The following is a 24,988-nucleotide window of genomic DNA, read 5'->3' as shown; positions in this document are numbered from 1 at the left end:
CAGTCTTCTGGATCCCACCTCCCTCAAAACTAGCTTAAATGAAATGAATTTCACAGCACAGGTCTTTATTCAATACCACATAGCTGTACAGCCACATACAGCCATCCCCAGGCTGAACACAGCCCCCACCGCACATACAGATCTCCACTGGGTTTGGGAAAAGCAGCTAGCAAAAGCAGACCACTTTAGTCTAGTTGATTTTGATTGTGAAATTAGATAGTTTATTCATGTAACTTAGTGTTCTTGGTGAAAAATTGAATCTGCTGACATGGGTGATAAGACCAGTTTTCCCAGATCCAGTCATATATCTTTACTGTCTGTGTGTATGTTTGTAACTATACGTGTTTGTATGCTGTGTGTTAATTGAATAGTATTCATGTGATCGACCACTCTAAGTTATACTATTTACAAGTTTGAGGGTAAGTTTCACTTAACAAAGCAGCAGACTCACATGCAAGTTATTGGGTTTCTTATGTGCACTAATTAAGATGAGTTTAGTTTTGAAAAAATCGGGGTGCATAGCCTACTCACTCCCCCTCCAAAGCTGGCGTTGAACTGTAGAGCAAACCCTTGTTTGATTCCTTTATTAGAATAGTCACTTGACTGCTTTATTAGAGTATTTCCATCACTCATGAAATGGAAGGTCAAAGTAAACACTGCATAATTAATGGTAACTGCATTCATAGTGCTAAATTGTATGGTTTTTTGCTGTGGTAACTTGCCAGCGCAGCAATAACATGTGACTGAGCTAGCAGCACTACATTTAAAGAGGGGGGACTGAGCTACAGAACTTTGATTAAATCTGCCACCGAGGGTTGACTTTGGCAATGAGTGTTATATGTTATGATGTAGTATACTTTATTCCTTTTCATTGTGCATATTAAATAGCTAATTACCAAAATATAGAAAACTGATTGTTTTATTAAAGTAGTTGACTGCTTTCTTTACTGTTACAAACGTTGACCAATAGAGTTATGAGGACTCTAGCACCCCATCTTCCTATGTTAAGAATATATACATAATAAACAATACTGTATCTTTACCTAGCTCCATGACTTGTTCATTACTTTTATGTTTAGGTCAGGTTCTTTTAATAGCCGTGGTGCAGGAAAGCGACAGATTAAAACCCAAGGATCATCGAAGATTGACAACATATGCACTGCACGTATGAAAGTCAAAGAAGATATTCTTAGTACTGAAATAATAGTTATGTGCATCTCCATTAACTGGAATCATGAGATGAATCTGGCACATTTGCCAATTCCAAAACCAGTTGTATTGAATATTGCATCACAATTACATCAAGGTGTGCCAGTCCAGACTATACTGGACAAAATTCGGGATGGTGATATTGATGGTGACTGCTTCGGGCATGAGCATTTGATCAACCCTCAACAAATTTACAACATACGAAGACAGCTAAATTTACGTGCAGTCGAGAAACACAAGCTTGATCCCGCCAGCGTATTACACTGGGTAACGGAACTACAACAACAAGACTACAACCCAGTACTTTATTACAAAGCACAAGGTGAAGAGGCAGACAACTTGAATGGTGATGATTTTCTCCTTGGTAAGTATATTCAATAAATATGTATTGTTAGGCTGTTGAGTCGTTCTTGAAATTGTATTCATATGTAACCAAATTTTTGAAACTTGTCAGTCTTCACACAATTTTGGCTTTGTACTGTGAATAGAGTGCACTATATACACATTTACGCCATAGCCATATCACTGAATTCTCTCATACTGCTTTTCTCTCTCTCTCTCTCTCTCTCACACACACACACACACACACACACACACACACACACACACACACACACACACACACACACACACACACACACACACACACACACACACACACGCACACATGTGTGTGTGCTCATGTGCTCATGTGCACATTGCTCCAGTCCACCCAGCTGTTTAATGGGGACCTGGTGTCAGCTAGAAAAGCAGCCAAGGTTCCAGGTTGAATGCCCAGTTGTTGTTGCCATTGTTTCCTTTAGCAAGTAATTTAACACCAGTCTACCCAGCGGGACCTGGTGGTCTGGTGTCAACTGGGGAAGCCAATGCCCAACTGTCCTTGTTTACATTGCTTAGCAGCATTGGAGTCTTGAATCTTTGTGTTCCATGGTCGTTACGTGTGAGACTTGGCTGCGGATCCTCAGGAGGATTTCCTGTGCTGACTTGAGTACCTGGATACCCCAATGCTGGTTTTGCTGGACAGCAATAACTGTGTTTTGCATGGTTACCAGAGACTTTGCTGATTGTGTATGCACTTGTGCAGATGTGTGTGTGTGCGTGTGTGTATGTGTGGTGTGTGTGTGTAGTGTGTGTGTGTGTGTGTGTAGTGCGCATGTGTGTGTGCATGTGTGTCTAGTTATCCAAGTAACGCTCAGGGAAAATTTTGGGATGAGTAGCTAAGAAATTTCAGAGTTACAGTGTTAACAGTGCAGGAATCCATTACATCGTAATTTATCCCCTACAGCTCTTTTGTACTGTATATATGAGCAGGACTAAAGTGGAACTGGGAAAAACAATGATAGTCAAAAGATCAGCTAGAAGAAGTTACCTTGTAGATAGTTCAGCTACAAAGAAACCATCATATAGAGAGTTTAGCTGCACAAATCACCCTGTAGAGAGTTCAACTATGAACAGATCACGTGCACCCTGTAGAGAGTTCAGCTACAAACAAATCACCCTGTAGAGAGTTCAGCTACAAAGAAACCACCATGTAGAATTAACCTGCAAACAAATCACCCTGTAAAGAGATCAGCTGCAACCAAGTTATCCATAGGGAATAATTGACATGTAATAAATAATAAAAATTATATGTATTATATATATAATTTGTACAGTTACTGATAAAATCAGAAATAGTTAAAGTATTTAAAATCTGCTTCATCTTTTTCTTCTTCCTGTGGTAAAGAAACAAAGATAGGTTAAGAAAGCCCCAAAGGCCGACTTTGAGGTATACAAATACAAAAAGAAGTGAAATCTAATCCAAAACAGCCAAGCTGTAAAACAAAAAAAAGAGTGCAGCCCTCAAAAAGGATATGGTGAAAAATGGTCTTGGATTTCACATCTTTTTTCACCATATCCTTTTTGAGGGCTGCACTCTTTTTTTTTACAGTTTGGCAGTTTTGGATTAGATAATTACAAAATCAAAGTACACTAATAAAAAAAGAACTTACTCTCGTACACCAGTCAGTATACTGATACACTCCAATAAAACAGTCAACTCGGGAGCAAATTAATTTTGATTACAATAACCTTGATGTTTGATCATGATCATTTACTTGAAGAGTGCAGAAAACACAATGCAACATAGAGCTACTGATGCAGACCTTTTTTAATTCAAAAATTATTGCAGCTTCAGCTTGCCTATATATGCATGCTTCCTTGCATATAGTACAATAGGTTGTTCATTGCTGCATATAAAGCTAAATGATGCACGCACTGCAGACTTTCAATCAGTATTAGAATCAATGTGTCTGTATACCGTGAATTACAATAAACTGTGTGTAATATTCCAACAGGTACATAATTTCCTTATGGTACAGCACAGTGAATCAGTTGTAAAATTGTTTCATGTGCAACATTAAAAATGGTTTCCCAAAATCTGGTTACAAATTTCAATTGCTGTAATTTGTTTTTGTCATCATAAATAATTTTCGTATACAAAAATGCTTACACATTTTATTACATATATTTTTTGTAAAAGGTCGGGATACTCTGCTGTAATAGAGCAGTCAGTCAGGATACTCTGCTGTTATGCAGTCATTCATGTAAATCATGAAAATATTTTTACATGAAATTTTTATAAGAATTTTTTGCGTGAAAATAAAAACAAATTACGGTAACTTGTTTCCATCAGTCCATATCCATGATTACACCTCTATATATTGTATTGAGTTTGAAGTACAATTAAAGTGATGTATTGACAACACCTACTATATTGCTACTCAACTCAGTATATAGTTCGATATATGTTATGTATTATGCATCATCTGATAAACTATGTACATGATAATACAAGCTATAGATACAAATGGCAGATATAGTACTACGTGGGTGTGGTATACACTCTGGGTTTTTATTTTTCTTTCTTCAGTAGTCGCAGGCTCACATATGCCAATACCAGAAAGCCAACATTGAAGCAGAACAATGCTAAAATGTTGTACCAAACATCAAACTCCAGATATCCGAGTTTGTCCAAGTACTCACTCCCATCCAGACAATCAAGTATGCTGTAGGAACGACAATTTATTTGTGAGTGAATCCCATACAGTAGCACAGCCAGTACATAGTTACTGGTATTATATAACTTCAGATAGCCACCAGGTAGTCAACTATATGTAATACTACTATTAACATCTTTTACTCTGCTGAGCCAACAAGGTCCACTATAAAAAATTATTATTGATGGGATGACTTTATTAGTTTCCAGTTTATTTTTCAAGTGCTATTTTCATTGCCTTGTGGATATTCTGGGATAGACCACCCATGACCAGAAACTCAAAGGTTTGCCACACTAAAGCTTGTTGGACATGCAGATAATGTATGTACACTTGATATGAAACAGTTTAATGAACCATGTGACTTAACTACTCAGCACTATAAACATACCAATGATACACCAAACCAAATAAGTGACCCACTTAATATGTAGGGCATCAGAGTAGGCGCAACCAGTGAGGCCAGAGCCTCACCACTTTTTGGATCAGTAAAATAAAAGAGAAACAGTTTTCAATAGTCAGATAGCTAGAACAGTACTAGTTACAGCCCAAAATTGCCTCCTAATAATGTTTCAAGATGTGAATTTTCTAGGGGAGCTTTTCCCCTGGCCCCTACACTAGCTGCCTTTAGACTGTACTGAACTTTACCACTTTTACTTTTACTCTGACACTCCTGAGATGACTCAAGTAATCACAATATTTAATGGCACCATAATATCATATCTGCAGACTGAAGCTGGAGGACTGTGGTTGTGATCATATTCTACCACAACCCACACATGGATAGCTTACAGTAACTTCAGCTGGTGTGTGGTGCTTTAAAATGGTTTTATAAATATGCTGTATATAGGTACAGTATAATAATCACCTCAGGTATACAAGTATGCACAAATTATCATGTGAGTTCTTGTCACCTGACATTTCTACAACTATGATCAAAACAAGCCAAAGTCTATTAGCTCTCAGCAGCAAGCATGCAAAGTTACTTATTCCACATCATAACATATATACTGTATATTCAAAACAAAAAGAATATATAACACAACATAACTGACAGCACTGCACCTTGCGTTAGTAGGACAACCAGGAGGGTATTTATTGCCATCAATTTCAGTGACTACTACAGCCTGTTACAATATCAATTTTCAATACTTCAATACACATATCAGAGTACATGGCTAGTCTAATACACCCTACAGACATGCAAGTTGGGGTACTAGAGTTATTGCTAAGATAGATTTTAGTTAAATTAGGTAATTTCTGCACAGCAATATAGAATGGATGTGATCATTTAGTCTGCATTAAAAGTTTGTATTTCTTTTGGTGTATTGTGTATGACTTATGTACTTGTGTAACACTGGAGTGCACTGCCAAGTGGATAATTTAAAAATAACATAACTCATTCTCCCATATTAATAAAACTGCTGTTTATACAACTTATATATCAACTTAAGGTGGTGGTCAAGTGACTGCTAGATGGTTGCCCACTATTGTAATCAAGTTTTTTTAATGCAATATCTTTCTTTCTGTACAGAGTTCAGGGGAATTCTAACAACAATGAGATTGTGTTCCTGCACTGTTAAAATTCAGGTGTAACCAAAGCACCTTTAGGGGTGTCCAGTTGCATGCTTAAAAACAACTCCCTTCAGGTGTTAGAAAAGGTGCTGTAATGACACTTGGAGGGTGTGAAAGAAGAGTGCTAAGGTGCTGCAAGAAATATAACACCAGAATGTAAAGGTGCTACAGGAGGTGTAAATTCAGGGTGTGTGTGGTGGGGTACACTGCCTTCATTTTAATTTCCGACACTTTTGTGGAGGGGGTGGACTTTTGTGGAGGGGGTGGAGCTCCTCTTATCCCTTCATTTTCATTAATGGTTTATTCAGGAAACACATAATTATGACTTGTGAAATACAGTAATTCAACAGGATTACAAATACACTTACTTGCTTGTCTTTCTACACTTTATATGTAAGTTGCAATTTGTACTTATAATGTAACTACCAAAGAAACTTTTAATTGTGGGATTTCATTCACAGAAACACCCTTGTAGGTTGCAAAGGGTGTTCCCATCAATGACATGTAGTTGCATTGATTATCAATACCGCTTACATGCAGAAGTGCAGCACTTCATACATAGTAAACAAGTTTCCTTTAGCACAATGGAAAAGCATTTATACACTATTGTTTGGAAAACTGATCAAAATCACACATTAGAAGTTTTGAGAGAAATGGTTTAGATTAAAACTATTGTAACTTGCCAAGGCACGCATATGAAATTTATACCAGAAATGTATCAATTTAAATTATTACCTTTCAGATACTTGTAGAGTTCCTGCCAAATAAGAATGAAAATCTGATGAATTTAATGAGCAAGCTAGCTCACTACAATAAAATGCATAATATTTGTGCATATGTGATGAGCTCTAAATGTGATATGCATAAAATGTGTTAGGGGGTATAAGGTGTAGGAGATGATAGTTCTCATTTGCTATTTAATGAGGCAAATGAGAACTATCATCTCCTACACATCACATACACCACAGGAATACATGCTAACACATTTAGAGCATATCACGTACACACAATACACTTTTTATTGTAGCAGAGGTAGTATCATTGCTCCTCACAAAGGGGTGGAAGGTGGGATGTAAAGGAGTGGGAAAAATATAGACCACAATTGAAATCCAGACATACATGAGGTTACAGAGCTGTGCTGGTTCCTTAGTGCCCGGTATATATGCAGCAAAATCAACACTGAATATTAAAATAGGCCATCCCCCATTTCTTGTCAACCAAAGACAATCAACCTTAACAAGGCCAGAAATTGCCATTAAGCGTTTAACACCACCTGCACCATTAAAACCAACCTCAAGTAGTTTGAGCTCAAAACCATGCACTATAATGGTAGTGTGGCTACCCTCTGGTGGCATCTGATTTTGCCTGATGTGCAATTTGTAACAGTTGTAAAATCTGACATGGTTGTAACTGTTATGTTCACTTTAAACTGCAGGTGTTTATCTTGCATGATAGTTCAGGACAGGTGCTGTTGTATGAGGGCCGATAAATCACTTGGCCTATAAATTAATTGCATTCAAGTGTTTCTGCCACACTTCTAAGAGTGTTAGTAATTGTATGCAGTTACAGTCATAATATTACACCCTATCATGAGGTGTAAGACCTCTGTTTGGGGTGTTCCAGTGAACAATTAAGGGTGATTACAAAATAGTAACACCCAATGGGTGTGACTATAATCCTCTTAAGGTGGTTATTATTTTCAAGGGTGTTGCAACAACACCCCCTTGATTTTTAGAAAATTATGGTAGCACCTAATTTTAACAGTGTGCTGTGTAAAGAAGACCATTTCATCTTTGGCGCTATTCTATAAGACTGTTTCATAATATTACTTGAAGCAAGTTTATAAACAGACTCAAAGCGATAATTGTCCCCCTTTGGGTAACCAGTGATTCTTAACAGTGCTCATATTCCTATCTATTATAGTCACTATAGAATGCACAAGCTTGGAAAAAGCAGCTCTACTACTAAAATGCCAAACCACTGTGTGATGGTTGTACCATATTAAATGCAGATTTCACAGTAGCATGTTCACTACAGTGTTCTGTGAGAGTTTCTATTCTAAAAGAGCTTGTACTGAGGGATTGTTACAATGTATATATATATTCTCTATACATGAAGCACTTCAAAAGGATTAACAGCACTATCATGACTATACTGGTATAGCATAGCTAATCTAACCGTGCATATTTGTGGGTTATAGGTTACAAGGTTTCAAAGCGTCAGGGTGCCCATTATGTGCTTGACTGCCACCTTAATCATATAAATATACTTACATTTAGAGCATAGCGAAATATACTTAGGTACTTCGGCCAGGAAATCCAGTCATCCATTTCATTGAGGTTCTTCAGAAATCCCATAAACATCTAAAATAGATTTGAAACCAAAATATTATCATTACAGAGATTTTGTGGGGGAAAATTTTAATGATTTTCAGGAATTAATAACTTTTCTCCTTCAAAATAATTATGATGTGCAAAGTGTCCTCCTTAAAAATAAGAAAAAGAGTAATTTATGAAAGTTTCCCTCTTATAGACCTTGAGGTACTTTCAATAATATCCCAGTAAAAAAAGAATACACATACAGTATAGCTTTAACTGTTCTGTGGTTCACCTTGCTGAGTTTTACTCATAACAATTTACAATTAGCCAAAAGTCACTTATAGTCTTTTGGACACAACTAGCCCCTTTTAGCCCCTGAATCCAGCTGTTATATAACCCATCCAACAACAAGTAGTGTATACAACTTCAGTTTCTGGTAGCTACCATAGCAAGTATTTACACCTGCTTAACTACCACTGCACAAAATGTAATGGTAATTATGTTTATATACAAACAAATGTCTAAAAAGTTTATGTATTGTCCATCACAGTTTTCAACCTGTTCCACCCAAAGTCTACATATATAGATATATTAAATATCTGTAGGTGACTAACTAAAACACTATAGAAATCACTGCTACCTTTAAACACACGTACACCACATGACATTACAAGGCTGGGTTAACAAAATCCATAAGAATGACTCACAAAAGGAAAGCTAGCTAATAATGGACAATGGTTAAGGTCATTATCAGCAGCAGTGTTGGGGGTAATGCGTTACATAAGTAACGCATAAAAATATTACATATTATATTACTTTGTATCCACAACCTTAAGATGTCGCGTGTGAAATTACCACTTTATCACGTGACATGATTGCATTGTTGAACAATGTGCAAATTTTGGTTATAAGGTGAATAAGCTTCGGCTTCGTTACTTCATAGTGGCTAGGCATTACTCAGTGGATAAGTAACGCATTACATAATAATTATTACTTTTGTGGTAACAAAGTAATATAACAAAATATGCTGTAAAAACAGGTAATATAACTCAAGTTACTTTACTTGCAAAAGCTAACGTGCTACCTAAGTAATGAAGTTACTGTAACAAGTCTAATATTACATAATATTATTACTTTAAGTAACGAAGTTACTAATCTTGTTAGTAATCCACTGAGTAATTCCTAGCCACTATGAAGTAACGAAGCCGAAGCTTATTCACCTTATAACCAAAATTTGCACATTGTTCAACAATGCAATCATGTCACGTGATAAAGTGGTAATTTCACACGCGACATCTTAAGGTTGTGGATACAAAGTAATATAATATGTAATATTTTTATAGTTAGTTTATTTTATGGGTAATATGTACATACCAATTTTGAAATTATTCCCTTACTTGTTTACCTTGTAGCCATGACAAAAGTGCGGTCATGTATATGTCCATAACACCATGACAAATTTGTTTTTGCGTCAACATTTAAAGCAATCGAGTTGTTTGCATTTCATAACAGTTTTTGCAAGTTAAGTGTACAAAAGATGAAAAATGTTGGCCCAGAAGAAAATGCCTGCTTATTTATTGGGAAAGGTTATAACAAATTCGGTCATATCAAGGTGTGTGGTTTTCCCTACCTAGTGGGCAGCTATAAGGAAAAATGGTGTGCTTTGGAGAAGGGACCATGAAGCTATGCATGATTGTTTAAATTTTCACTATCCAAATTTTCACAGGCCAACCATTGCAGCAGTGTACAACTACAGAGCAAAAACCAAAAAGGGGTTAATCATGGTGCCAAGATACTTTAATAGAACATTTTTAAAAAAGTGGATTGAAATAAATTGTTAGGGTTCAAAATGTTTTTGTTTTTTTACATTTTTCTCACATGCTTTTACTTCTCATTCTATTACAGCATCTCAATTGTGTTTGTTTCACGTGTTTGGTTTTTGCTTTATAGCTATGTATCTCCTTAGCTAATAGTTTTAGTGCTTTCAAATCACAAAAGTCCACACTACGATGGTTAGCCTATCTGCATACCAATTTTTAACTTGTTTATATCTGTAGTTTACCCTGAAGTTGTGACAAAATATCGCGTTTGTAATTTTCAAAAATCACTTGTAACTTTGCACCACTTCTACATATATATACATGCACATGAATTGGGATGCCTGTGCACTGCCCAGGCGTTTGAGCCTTGTGCAGGCAAATCCTCCAGGGATAGTAACCAGCAGGAAGAATGTCCAGGTCTCACAGAGAGAGACCATGGAACCTGAAGTTCCACAACGACCCCAACACCACTAAGTGAGACAAGGACAGTTAGGCATTTGCTTTTCTAGTGAACACCAGGTACCCATTGATGTTACAGCTGGGTGGGCCAGATGACACCAGGCCATCAAGTCCCCAATATACAGCTGGGTAGACTGGAGCAATGTGAGCAAAGTTTCTTGCTCAAGGAAACAACAACAACAACAACACCAAATTGGCATATCCAAGCATTGAACCTGGAACCTTTTGATTATACCAGGCTGATGCTCTAGCCCCTTGGCTATGCTGCCTCACATACATACATACATACATACATACATACATACATACATACATACATACATACATACATACATACATACATACATACATACATACATACATACATACATACATACATACATACATACATACATACATACATACATACATACATACATACATACATACATACATACATACATACATACATACATACATACATACATACATACATACATACATACATACATACATACATACATACATACATACATACATACATACATACATACATACATACATACATACATACATACATACATACATACATACATACATACATACATACATACATACATACATACATACATACATACATACATACATACATACATACATACATACATACATACATACATACATACATACATACATACATACATACATACATACATACATACATACATACATACATACATACATACATACATACATACATACATACATACATACATACATACATACATACATACATACATACATACATACATACATACATACATACATACATACATACATACATACATACATACATACATACATACATACATACATACATACATACATACATACATACATACATACATACATACATACATACATACATACATACATACATACATACATACATACATACATACATACATACATACATACATACATACATACATACATACATACATACATACATACATACATACATACATACATACATACATACATACATACATACATACATACATACATACATACATACATACATACATACATACATACATACATACATACATACATACATACATACATACATACATACATACATACATACATACATACATACATACATACATACATACATACATACATACATACATACATACATACATACATACATACATACATACATACATACATACATACATACATACATACATACATACATACATACATACATACATACATACATACATACATACATACATACATTACATACATACATACATACATACATATATACATATGTACTGTACATGCATGCGTATATGTACATACCATTTGTGGGAAAAATGTAAATGCTATTCCAACAATTGCTAGGGTTTCAACAGGAGACCATGCACTGATGGTAAAGGCAAGGGAACAAGCAGCCATAACAAACACTATCATAGTCAGCAAGTGGAAGAAAAACTTTCCAGCATCTGGCTCAAACCCTGTCAATACATGAAAATTTAATAGTGATATAGTGGTCAATGGTTACCATAATAGGCTATTTTTCTAGGTGCAAATTACCCCAATTAGTACCTTACATAGAAATTCATGATCACAATACGTACCCAACTGAATATCTCAAGGCTCAATCAAGATTAAGACCAGAAACATACAGTAGTAATAAAATTTGGTGGTAATGCTTTAGTCAGTGAAGATACTACACAAATAAAATGCATATAAAACCCTCCAGCAGCAACAAATCTGGTGAGCTAAGCAAAAACTGTTCTCTTTTTGACAAAAACACCAAACTTGGTACAACATTGCTTGATTCATGCCATTTCATATTAGATAGGGTGCCATTAAAATTATCAATCTTATCACACACAAAGAATCCAATGGACAATGTAAGAAGTCATAAAAACATTGAATAGAGGATTTTGTATTTTCATAGGCAAGCAAAGGATGATCCAAAAACTAGGCGTCCATCCAGAAGCATAGAGGGGCTATGTTTCATGAAGCCATACACGTACTATTTTTGTTGGATTGTACCTATGCACTGGAATGTTGACACCTTCACAAGAGTCACTAAAACAGTTTGTTTCCCCCACATTTTTAAAGATTCACTTGTAATATTGAAATGAATTCATGCTATGTAAGCATCCATGACATGCATCACTTCAGTGTTAGCAGCTACAATGGTACAGGGGAAGCATTTTGCTGCTTAATGGGTCTTTGGGAGCTGGCAAATGAGGTTTCTTAGAGAGAAAATCTAAAATTGATTTGTCTTTAATACACTTGTATCAAATTCCTGAATCTCTCAATCCTACAATTCTAAAGCAGTCAATGCAGACTAACTTTTTATGAGTCGTGAAGCCATTTGGGAAAATCGGGGAAATTTGCACCTTAGGAAAATAACCCACTTTACAACCTAAGAAAGCACCTTGCCTCTATATATGCAAATTAAATAAAATTAATTGAATCATAAATTGCATATTGCATAGACAAAACAAATCCATACAGCATTTATACACATTATGTGTAACTGTGTGGTATCTAGTGTTTGTACAGCATTTATACTTTTGCATGTAAGATAAAACTATGGTATCTTCAATATTCTTAAATCTTTGCGCATAGTTTCTTAATGTAACCGTTTGCATACATAATATGATCATATGTAAAAATTTAATACCACAAAATTTTATGTACGTATATATATAGTTACTTACCTACCATCCAGTACAGTATGTTGACATATAGGATGAGTGGAATAACTCTTATTGGAATAAGATCACAACATAACTTGGTAAGAAAGTAACTAGAGACTCGGTAATAACCACTGATGTTCTGGTGTCTGAGGAAACAAATTTATATAATACTAGCATTGGTACCTGCCCTATGTGCAGGACCACATTATACATAATAACAACCAAGCATTAAACATCAGTGTCATTCTTGCCCTGCAGCATGCATGGTGGTATCATTTTTAATACCAACATCTTGCAAAGTATACCGAAATCATGGGAAGCATGCAGGTACTCCTGAACCTACAGAACTGCAGTAGCTAAACTACTGTAGTAATATGTATGCTTATAACAAACAGGCGTGAATAATGTGGATGGTTCTAGTAGTGCCTGTCTTATTATGCAGGCTATATCTGCAAGTAGCATCATTTGATAAAAGATTGACCACAAAAGACATTAATTTATTGGTACCTGCCCTACAATGTAGAAGTTGCCATATTGCGTATTATATTGTGGGCACATAATGTAATGGAAACCCGCATGCATTAAAATTCATGTAACTATATTGCATGTATAATGAATGTCACTTTTAAAGACCATCTGGCCATCCGCTGCAAGTACACTGGAATGATGTGAGCATACAGATAATTTTAAACAGCAGAGCTGTGTATATCTACATAAGCAAAGACAACTGTATTATTGTACTACCTGTCCATACCTATAATATTATGTCTACCATACAGGCACAAACTACATATTATGTGATATTAGTATATATAGTACCTGTCAGGTATGCCATACATATGACATTTAACTTACTGACAACAAAAAGAAACTACATAATGGTAAGATGCAGTATAAGCCTACAGTGCAGGCTGAGCTTTGTATGTTAACAATACTACAACATTCCCTCCTGTTCCCTTTACTATACACTACAACCTATTGTCATCATCTCTAACCTCCATTTACAGTACTGTATGAGTAAGCTACTACTGACTATTATCACCTATTGTCATCACCTTTGTGCAGTAAAATTAGCTACCACAAAGTATTATCAACCAATACAGTGGAACCTGTTAATCAGGACACTTGAAAATAAGGACACCTACATAATGTGGACACTTGGTAATGCTCCTAAAGTATCCCTTAGCATGTAACTGAACTGAAAATTCAGGAAACCTTGATAATCAGGACACTTTTGCTCAGTCCCTAATACACAGCCTTCACTGTAGAGTGAGAAAAACCTGTTACCAAAAAGGCTGCCAAAATGAAAAAAAAAGTTGTAGCAAAAAAGATTGTTAAAGAAAAGTTGTAACCAAAAGGTTCGGAAAAAGAAAAAAAAAGTGATACAACTGGGATTTGAACTCCCAACCTACCAGTTTCCAGCCTAACGTTCTAACATATGGACTAAATGTCACCTGTGGTTACAGAGTTTTTAAAAGTTGTTTATAAAGGCATGCTTAAGTTGAATGGAATAGGTGTTTACTTGCGGTTTGCATGCGGTTTACAGAAAGAATTCGAGCAAATTTTTGTCTGCACCCTTGCACTAATCGCGCTGTAAATGACGAACGACGGCGGTTAGAAGCTTCATTTAAAAGCGAGGTAATTCTTAGATGGTGAGCGCTTAGTTTGGCACAAAAAATGCTTCGATACGTGCATCAGCTGGCGAGAAAATCGTTGGACACCATCGGAATTGTAGACGGACAGATGGACAGACAGCTTTTCAGCTTTATATGTATATATAAGATAGATAGATTATCCATGCAAAAACAGCCAAACTGTATAAAAATGGTGCTGCCTGGGTGAAAAAAGTTGTGAAATCAAAGTTGGCAGCCATAAAATGGCTGTAATGATGTTAATAATACATTTTAATAATGCACAGATCCATTGCTAAATTTATTATATTAACATCATTGCTCAAACAAAACTTTCTAAGTTATCCATCAAATTGAAGTTTATTTATTATTTGATAACAAATTAGCCAAACTTTTAGAACCAAGACATAATAGACAATGTGTAGTTGTTGTAGTCATAACAAATAAGCCAATATTGAATACTGAATGACAATAAATATTTGTGGGATATTAATTTTGTGAGTCAACTAAAACAAATTACGTATTTCAGCCTCTGCATAACCTCAGTTATCTGGACCCCACTTATCCGGATTCTCGGTTAACCGAACCACAGAAATGACTGTTCTATCAGAGTAGTGACTGTTTTATTAGGGCAGTTGGTAATACTGAAATGTTTAAAATGTTCTTTATGTTATTTTAAGGTTATTTATACACAGTTTCAGAGATATGGACTTTTCATATTTATGGACCACCCCTGTCCAGAAGTGGTTCGGATAACTGAGGTTCCACTGTACAATGCAAATATTGTTTAAGTGGTATCAGTAGTGATCAAATACCTGATCTGACTGCAAGTTACTGCTGCAGTACTTTAAAACAAAATGTGCAGTGCTGCAAATTGTAGTTCACAAAGAATTGAGAACCAAACAAGACAAAATGTCAAAGGAAAATGATATCAGCCAATTATTTTTATTAATCATTAATCCCAAGTCAACCAGCTATAGTTTCCTAGATGTTATCTGTTGCCTATATACTGTATACTTGTTTATCTGAACCCGCTGGGGCCAAGCCCTGTTCATAACTTTGGATAATCCGTAACTTTGAATCATCCATTAGTGCATGCATAAATGCAGTCACTTATTCACTATATACCTGTTAAATGATGCTACTAATGGTCAACACTGCAATAAGAGCACTTAGCACTTCAATACAAGTAGGTTACCCCACTGTCTGCTAGGGTTTGGTCTGTGGTCACCACCAAACTATCAACAAATTAACCAATGTTTACCACCAAACCATCATCTAATTACATGCCAATGTCTTTGAATGGCTGCCCTTCAGCTGTTAAGCCAATAACTGCCTTCAATTATTAGTCACGTGCAGTACTTCAGACCCGTTCGGTTAACCGAGTGTCTGGATGTTTGGGATCCAGATAAACGAGGTCCTACTGTAACCACACCTGAATATTTATTATTATTAACACTTTACAGTGACCAGCACTGAAGGTCTGACAGCAACATGTGCTGCAGCCTTAGGATTACCTAACCTAATTCATGACATAATTACCATGGCATAATGTATTTATCTTGGGAACAGCTGAGGTGTTTCACTCAATTTTGTGTGTGATTTGGGTAGTCTCATTACAAAAAAATATTCTATACAGAGAAAAAAAATAAGGACCATGGAGCTACATATGTGTCACATCATGATGTGTGAAAATTACATTTCCTTTCTTTATCATGCTTGTGTGGTGTGCCAGTATTCTTGACCATATGACACACACACACACACACACACACACACACACACACACACACACACACACACACACACACACACACACACATGTACAGATGCATAGCATTTTCATGTGTATTAGGGGTGTGTGGATACACTGTATACAATATGTAGTTACTTACACAAATAGTTGCTTCTCTTTCAAGAACACTCCAATAGCTGAAATATTCATAAACGCTGCATTGGCAATTGCAAAAAACATTGCACCAAGTCTGTGGATCATGTATGACAAAACTCAAATGTTTTCTGTACACATACCTGTCTTGTACACCACCAAAATCATCACCAGCTTGAAGAAATATTATCCCAACCAGTAAGGCAGTCCCAAGCATCATCGAAATCTGAATAGCAACAAGTTCAGGAACAACTTTGCAAATAAGAAAACACAGGCGGCCAGATATAGAATTTTAAAAAATCACTGAAACTTGAGGTTTCATTTGACTGCCAGCCTGCCTGACCACAGTCGCAAGGCTGGAGGCCAAACAAAGTAGCGCATGGCCAACATTTTACATCACAATAACAAACTCACCAGTGAGGTGTGCCTTTTGGGGTTCCAACAAGTGTGTGCCCTCTGCGCCTTGTCTTTCCTTTTATCTTCAATCAGGCTGTCTTCAACCTTCTTCATGCAATGAAACCATTTTAAGTTGTTAATTTTCCCTATCAAAACTTTCCTTTAGCAGTATATTTAGATGCCGCAAACTAATTTAAGTGCTTACGCTTGGTAGATATCAGTAACTTCATGATAGGTTCAATACCATGCCCACTCGAACACGCCTATTAATGTGATCTTGGTTGATTAATAATGATCAAGCACTGCCTGAGGGCCACACCTCTTAACAACCTATTTACTTGATCACGATGATACATCCTGTTATTATTGGTCTGGCTGTATTCATAATGTTACCAAAATGAAAATATACCACACCTTTTGGCTGACTTGGAATACTCTAATACAGCAGTCACCCTAATAGAACAGTCACACATGTATAGGTGTGTGCTATAACAGAAAACTAAACAAACTACTATATTAAAAATTATTAGGGTCTAAGTAATAAAAAGTAGTGAAACAAAAGGTGAATGATGGTATCACAACATAGCTCGGTGGGAAAATCCCTACTTTGGCATTGAACAAAATTATTGTTATAACATGCCAATGTATGGATTTTCCCACTGAGCTATGCTGTAATACCATCATTCATCTCTTGCTACACGAATTTTTACTGCTTGGATCACTACTTCATTTCATTTTTATATACTAGTGTGCTAAATGAATCCTTTTGTAAAAAGTGAGCTCTTCCTTTCTCTAGCCACGCATAGAGCTAGAGTTTTAAATAGACTTTCTGCTGTATACAGCAAAGCAGACTAAATTGAAAAAATCTAGGACATGGTAGTATGTAAAACACAATCGACAATAATATTAATGCTGCATTCATAAAATAACACCTAACACACACATACCTGTACACCTGCTGTTAACTTATCACGGACAAGATTGCGAAGAGTCTTGACTGCAAGCACACCGCACTATACCAAAATAAGTATATGCACATAATGAGTAATATACACAGTGTAAGATGCACTACTTGCCACGTACATTATATATATATCACACAAACACTTATTACAAGTCTTTACCTGCCAGAAAAAGCCAGTGGTAAATTCTGGGGACAGTCCTTGGGGCTCATTAAGAGCTTCTGTTAGCTGAATGTCAAGACGTTGTTTGAGTGATTGAAACTCTCTGCTCTTCTCAAATAACTCAGCAAGACTAAGATTTTTTGAGGGTCCTACATTGTCCAAGTCATTATCTATGGCAATAGTGAAACATTTTCCCTTGTACTTGTTCCCAATACAGTGAAACCTGTTCTAATCATTTATAATTGATAATGCGACCTCAAGTATGATTTCATATGTGTGCAATGACCACTCTAATGTGGGTTGGTATAAACAGTGGACCTGAGGAGATCCAATTGCAACTTTCTGTGGAGTTTTATATGCTCTACAATGTTTATACTTATACTATTTACTTCAGTGAGTCAGTCAAGGCTTCAATTGTTGCTTATATAAAAATTACAAGTACCTCTCAAAAGGTTTGCAGCTGACTTCATTGGGTCACTCGTGATGCACTAGTCTATAGCTACTAAAACTCAGAAACTTTGTACAAACAGAAATAGCTTCAGTGAAGTGATCACTGCAAGTTACACCAGCAACTAAACAAGCAAACTTCATGCTTAATGTGACGAATGAAGGTGAAACCATACCTCTAATTAATACCATTAGTTGTGGGAAGTGTGAAGAATGAGTGGATTGCTATGCAGTCCAGACTTGTAGGGGCTTATAATTTCTAATTGATATAGGCATCATGTTTCAAAGCAATGTGACTGAGAAAATGTGGTATGGCTATGCGAGACTATCCACTGTGACTTATACAAAGCTAAGGTATCTACAGTGTAGTACAAGACAAATATAGGATGTATAAACATTGTGAAGTATGTAAAATTCCACAAGAAGTCGAGTCCCTGTGGTTCCCGGGTAGAGTGATAATTGGATTGGTTACTGATATGGCAATTTATACCTAATTGGTATATGGGATAACTGCTTCAAGTTAGCATGGCAAGTTCTGTCTGTATGAGTACTAGAAATTATGTGAATGTGCTATTCTATAATAGAGAACGAGTTACCAAATGACTGAGTGTTAAGTAGCTGTGCACATAATCATACTGTAACAACACAGTAACTAGTAGGTTGGAATCTTTCCACTTTTGCTTCACAGAGAGCATATGTAGTCTATGCACATTTCAAGATAGAGATACTCTAATAGAACAGTCATGTATAACTGAGTATATAAATCTCTGCTATCCCACTAGAAACCTGTGAGAAGGCTTGAAGTCTGTGAATACAGAGACTCAGAAACATATACCACTTCAGTAGTCAGTGTCTGCCTGCAGCTGACAGATGGGAAGCAAACAATATAATAATGATGGCCTAAGTTATGCTTACACTGCACATTAAACCATGTGAAAAATCACCTTGAGGAACACTATCCTTTTCATTCTCCATGATCACATCAAGATAGAAATCAGCAGGATTATCATGGTATTCGCACTGGTAACCTACAGTGAGCCCATATATAGTACAAAAAAGATGTACAATAGAAGCACACTATATCAAGACACACGGTAGTGTGTCGTGCGGCCCAAGAAGCCGACTCGCCACACCGTGAGTATATTAACAGGAAGTGATTTTCACACCTTTGTAACTCCGTGATTCCTTAAACCAAAGTTGCTACAGAAGTGCCGGCTAGGTAGGGGAGCCCACATTCCAAATTTGAAGCAAATCGCTCCAGCCATTTCCGAGATACGAGCGGCATGAGCAGCCAAAGTTAGGGTTTTTTTTCTTCATTTTTTTCTTCTTCTATACTTCTTCTTTTCGCACACTTCGTAAAATCCGCCATAAAACACGAATTCGTACTCCAATCGGGCTGAAATATGGCACACTTAAAGGGCTCATTAAGGCGAATCTCAGTACCAAGTTTGGTAGGAATCCGATGAACATTCACGGAGGTATGACCGATTATTTGCGTAAAATAAGGTCAAAGGTCTGTCACGCCCACAGGGTAAACCACTTGAAGGAATGAGCTGAAAATTGCTATGTAGATGGAGTAACTATCGTAGGAGTGCCTTTTTGTGGTTTGAAAGGAATCCAGTTAAAGGCCATCGAGATATGGCACAAAACCCAACCTGTGTCACAATTACGCGATCGATTTTTATGAATAAGAAAACTATTAGTTTTCACGCCTACCAGGCAAACTGCTTAGAGAAATGAGCTAAAAATCGGTGTGTAGCTGGAATAATTATCACAGAAAGTCCTTGCAGTAGTACAGAAGAATCGGATTACAAACCACTGAGTTATGATTCCAAAGCCAACTGCGTGTAGCATATGCGAGATCGAGAGAGAGATAAACATCATAATAATTGACAATTACATGAACAAATAATTACAAGGGGTCAGGAGTCCAGTCTCAGGGTTACCAAGTTATTACTAATAAGTATGGAGCCCTGGCAAGACCAAAAAAAAAAAAACTACATACAAAACTAAACAATTATACATGGCTTCTCAACAGGTAAACAGATCAACTACATCCCAAGTAGTGGAAGCACGGGAATTAAAGATCCTATATGAACAGGAGATTGCAACACGAGCTGCTTGCTGAAGAATACAACGAATAATATTCTTCGGTAGATGGCATACATCGCTTAGTTTAGAGACAGTCTGTGGCATGAAATGGCCCAAACAGCCAACCTCAATTGTCACAAGATTATACTCTAATAGAACAGTCACCCTAATAGACTAGAGCATTCAGCTACGTTTATAATTTACTCCATTATAGAATTATATTACATTGCAAGTTATTCTGTAGGGAGTTCAGCTACAAAAAGTTAATCTTATAGACAATTCAGCTACAAGCAAGTCACCCTGTAGAGAGTTCAGCTACAAATATGTTGCTGTAGTGATTCAGAACATTATAAGTCACACCGAAGAGAATTCAGCTATAAACAAGTCACCCTGTAGAGAGTTCAGCTACAACAAGTCACTCTGTAGAGAATTCAGCTACAAACAAGTCACTGCATAGAGGGTTCAGCTACAAAAAAGCTACCAAGTAGAGAGTTCATCTGGATCAGCTACAAACAAGTTACTTTATACAATGTTCAGCTACAAGTAAGTCACTCTGTAGAGAGTTCAGCTACAAACAAGTCACTCTGTAGTACAAACAACTCACCGTGTAGCTGGAGAGTTCAGCAACCAATCAAAATACCACTCTGTAAAGAGTTCAGCTATACAAACATGTTATAACTCTATAGAGAGATCAGCTAGAAACAAGTCATCCAGTAGAGAAATCAGCTAGAAGACATCACCTTATAGACAGGTCAGTTACAAAGAAACTACCATGTAGAGAGTTCAGCTGCAAACAAATCACCCTGCAGAGAGTTCAGCTATGCACAGATTACCCTGTAGAGAGTTCAGCTAGAAAAAGTCATCCTGTAGAGAGATCAGCTAGAAGGATCACCTTGTAGAGAGTTCAAATCACCCTGCAGATAGTTCAGCTACGAACAGATCACCATGTAGAGAGATCAGCTAGAAGAAATCACCTTGTAGAGAGTTCAGCTACAAAGAAACCGCCATGTAGAGAGTTCAGCTGCAAATAAATCATCTGTATAGAGTTCAGCCAGAAACAAGTTCACCCTGTAGAGAGATCAGCTAGAAACAAGTCACCCCGTAGAGAGATCAGCTACAAAGAAACCATCCTGTAGAAAGTTCAATTACAAACAGATAACCCTATAGAGAGTTCAGCTACAAACGAGTTACTGTGTAGAGAGATCAGCTAGAAACAAGTCATCCAGAGATCAGCTAGAAACAAATCACCCTGTAGAGAGATCAGCTAGAAAGAAGTCACCTTGTAGAGAGATCAGCTACAAAGAAACCATCATGTAGAGAGTTTAATTACAAACAGAAAACCCTATAGAGAGCTCAGCTAGAAACAAGTCGCCATGTAGAGCTAGAAGCAAGTCACCCAGAGATCAGCTAGAAACAAGTCACCCTGTAGAGAGATCAGCTAGAAACAAGTCACCCTGTAGAAAGATCAGCTACAAAGAAACCATCCTGTAGAGCAATCAAGTTACACTATAGAGAGATCAGCTAGAAACAAATCATCTTGTAGAGAGTTCAGTTGCAAACAAATCACCCTGTAGAGAGTTCAGCCACCCTGTAGAGAGTTCAGCTAGAACAAGTCACCTTGTAGAGAGTTCAGCTACAAAGAAACCACCATGTAGAGAGTTCAGCTGCAAACAAATCACCCTGCAGAGAGTTCAGCTAGAAACAAATCATCCTGTAGAGAATTCAGCTAGAAAAAAATCACCCTGAAAAGAGAGTTCAGCTACAAACAATGAGAGTTTCAGCTACAGTTCAGTTATGTAAGAAGTCACCTTATTAACTACAGTATGTGATAATCATCATTCAATGTTAAATATACAAATATTTCCTCAGACAAAAGCTATACACACAATTACTTCCTTTGTTCCACAATTCTTGCAGTAAAGAAAAAAAAAACAAGTTAAAAGGAAGCAACAAAGCCATATGGTCAGCTTTGTGGCTTGCAATACAAAAAGAAGTGATATCTAAACCAAATCAGCCAAGCTGGTAAAAAAGAGTGCGGGCCCCCCAAAAGGCCAAGGTGAAAAAAGATGTGAAATCCAAGGTGGCGGCCAAGAAATGGCTGTGATGGTAGGTTAATGGCAAAAATTTTAATTACGACAATTAAGGTGAATTTGGTGCTGAATCCTAGTGGAGGAGGCAACACAAATTCACCTGAATTGTCGTAATTAAAATTTTTGCCATTAGGCCAGTCCAAATAAATTTTCTGTTTCCCGTCCACCGCCCGCATCTGGTTACTGCCAGCTCTAAATATTCCATTATTCCGTATTCTTCCATTATTTTCCGGTTATTCTTGCGTACTGATAGGCTCAGTAAAAGCTATCTTGAAACAGTGTCAGCTCACGTGTCAGCAGTGTTATCAAGTCAGCACAAACTTCACGTTTGTGTTATTTTTGCAACTTACAAAGGAAGGAACAAGCTTAAGCATGCTTTTATGCAGCCTTTTTGCTGGACAGTGCCAGGCAAATAATGGCTTGAAAAGCTAGCCAATCTTATAATGACATAATGGAAATGGACCGCCCGCCCGCATGCAAATATTCCTGAGTCCAGGACGGGAAACAGAGAATTTATTTGGAGTGGCCTTAACCTACCATCACAGCCATTTCTTGGCCACCACCTTGGATTTCACATCTTTTTTCACCTTGGCCTTTTTTGGGGGGGGGGGGGGGGGCACTCTTTTTTTACAGCTTGGCTGTTTTGGTTTAGATCAAGACACACGATAGTGTGTCGTGCGGCCCAAGAAGCCGGCGCGCCACACCGTGGGTATATTGACAGGAAGAAAGAAAACGTCATTTTCACACCTATGTATCTCGGTGATACCTTATCCGATTGGAACCAAATTTGTTGCAGAGTTGCTCGCCAGCTAGGCGAGTCCACATTCCAAATTTGAAGGAAATCGCTCAAACCATTTCCGAGATACGAGTAGCCAAAGTTTCGTTTTTTTCTTCGTTTTTTTTTCTTATTCTTCTTTGTGTTTTCGCACACTTGAAAAAATTGCTATAAAATGAAAACGCGCACTCCGATCGCCCTGAAATTTCGTACACAGAAAGGTAGTCCAAAGGCGAATCCTAGTATCAAAGTTGGTGCAAATCCGATGAATGGTTAAGGATTTATGACCAATTATTCGCGTAAAACAAGATCGATTTGTTATCACGTCGACAGGGTAAACCGCTTCATGGAATGAGTTGAAAATCGTTTTGTGGATAGATCAACCATTGTAGGAGTGCCTTGTAGTGGTTTGAAAGCAATCGAAATAAAGATCAAGGAGATATGACACGAAACCGAAGGTGTGTAACAATTGCGCGATCGAGATTCGTGAATAAAAATACCAATAATTTTCACGCCTACCAGGCAAACCGTATAAAGCAGTGAGCTGAAAATGGGTATGTAGCTGGAATAGTCATCGTAGAAAGTCCTTGCAGTAGTACAGAACAATCGGATTACAAACCACTGAGTTATGATTCCAAAGCCAACTCCGTGTAGCAAATGCGAGATCGAGATACTCTAATAGAACAGTCACCCTAATAGGGCATTCAGCTAGTTCATGACTTACTCCATTACAGATTTCTATTACATTGCAAGTTATGCTGTAGGGAGTTCAGCAACAACCACTTAATATTGTAGACAGTTCAACTACAAGCAAGTCACCCTGTAGAGAGTTCAGCTACAAATAATTATATTGCTGTAAAATTATTACAAGTCACAGTGAAGAGAGTTCAGCTATCAACAAGTCATACACCCTGTAGAGAGTTCAACTACAAACAATTCGCTCTGTAGAGAATTTTGCTACAAAAAAGTCTTCATGCAGAGAGTTTAACAATCAAAATCCACCCTGTAAAGAGTTCAACTTTACTAATTATAACAAGCTACTCTTTAGAGAGATCAGCTAGAAACAAGAGTGAACTCAGCTAGAAAATGTAACCTTGTAGAGAGTTCAGCTACAAACAAATCACTCTGTAGAGAATTTAGCTAGAAACAAATCATGCTGTAGAGAGTTCAGCTACAAAGAAACCATCCTGTAGAGAGTTCAGCTACAAATCACCCTGCAGAGAGTTCAGCTACAAAGAAACCATCATGTAGAGAGTTCAGCAGCAAACAAATCATCCTGTAGAGAGTTCAGCTACAAAAACATCACCCTGTAGAGAGTTCAGCTAGAAGTTACCTTGTAAAGAATTCAGCTACAAAGAAACCATCATGTAGAGTTCAGCAGCAAACAAATCATCCTGTAGAGAGTTCAGCTACAAAAAG

General features: G+C 37.0%; 1 protein-coding gene across 1 annotated transcript in view; it reads right to left on the bottom strand.

Annotated features, from left to right (window-relative positions):
- Positions 1-3,981: 3,981 nt before the first annotated feature.
- Positions 3,982-24,988, bottom strand: part of LOC136257041 (broad substrate specificity ATP-binding cassette transporter ABCG2-like) — a 32,896-nt gene continuing 11,889 nt past the window's right edge. The window contains exons 8-17 of the mRNA XM_066050155.1: positions 19,558-19,641; positions 18,167-18,336; positions 17,990-18,055; positions 16,790-16,872; positions 16,654-16,743; positions 13,149-13,273; positions 11,770-11,924; positions 8,093-8,182; positions 5,310-5,371; positions 3,982-4,256 (exon numbers count right to left, since the gene is read on the bottom strand). Coding sequence (XP_065906227.1) covers positions 4,103-4,256; positions 5,310-5,371; positions 8,093-8,182; positions 11,770-11,924; positions 13,149-13,273; positions 16,654-16,743; positions 16,790-16,872; positions 17,990-18,055; positions 18,167-18,336; positions 19,558-19,641 — 1,079 coding nt within the window. The 3' untranslated portion in view covers positions 3,982-4,102. The remainder of the gene's footprint in view (positions 4,257-5,309; positions 5,372-8,092; positions 8,183-11,769; positions 11,925-13,148; positions 13,274-16,653; positions 16,744-16,789; positions 16,873-17,989; positions 18,056-18,166; positions 18,337-19,557; positions 19,642-24,988) is intronic.

Source organism: Dysidea avara, chromosome 5, assembly GCF_963678975.1.
Source record: "Dysidea avara chromosome 5, odDysAvar1.4, whole genome shotgun sequence".
Taxonomy (NCBI): domain Eukaryota; kingdom Metazoa; phylum Porifera; class Demospongiae; order Dictyoceratida; family Dysideidae; genus Dysidea; species Dysidea avara.
The sequence above is the reverse complement of the archived record's forward strand: the minus strand, read 5'-3'. Positions and strand labels throughout refer to the sequence as shown.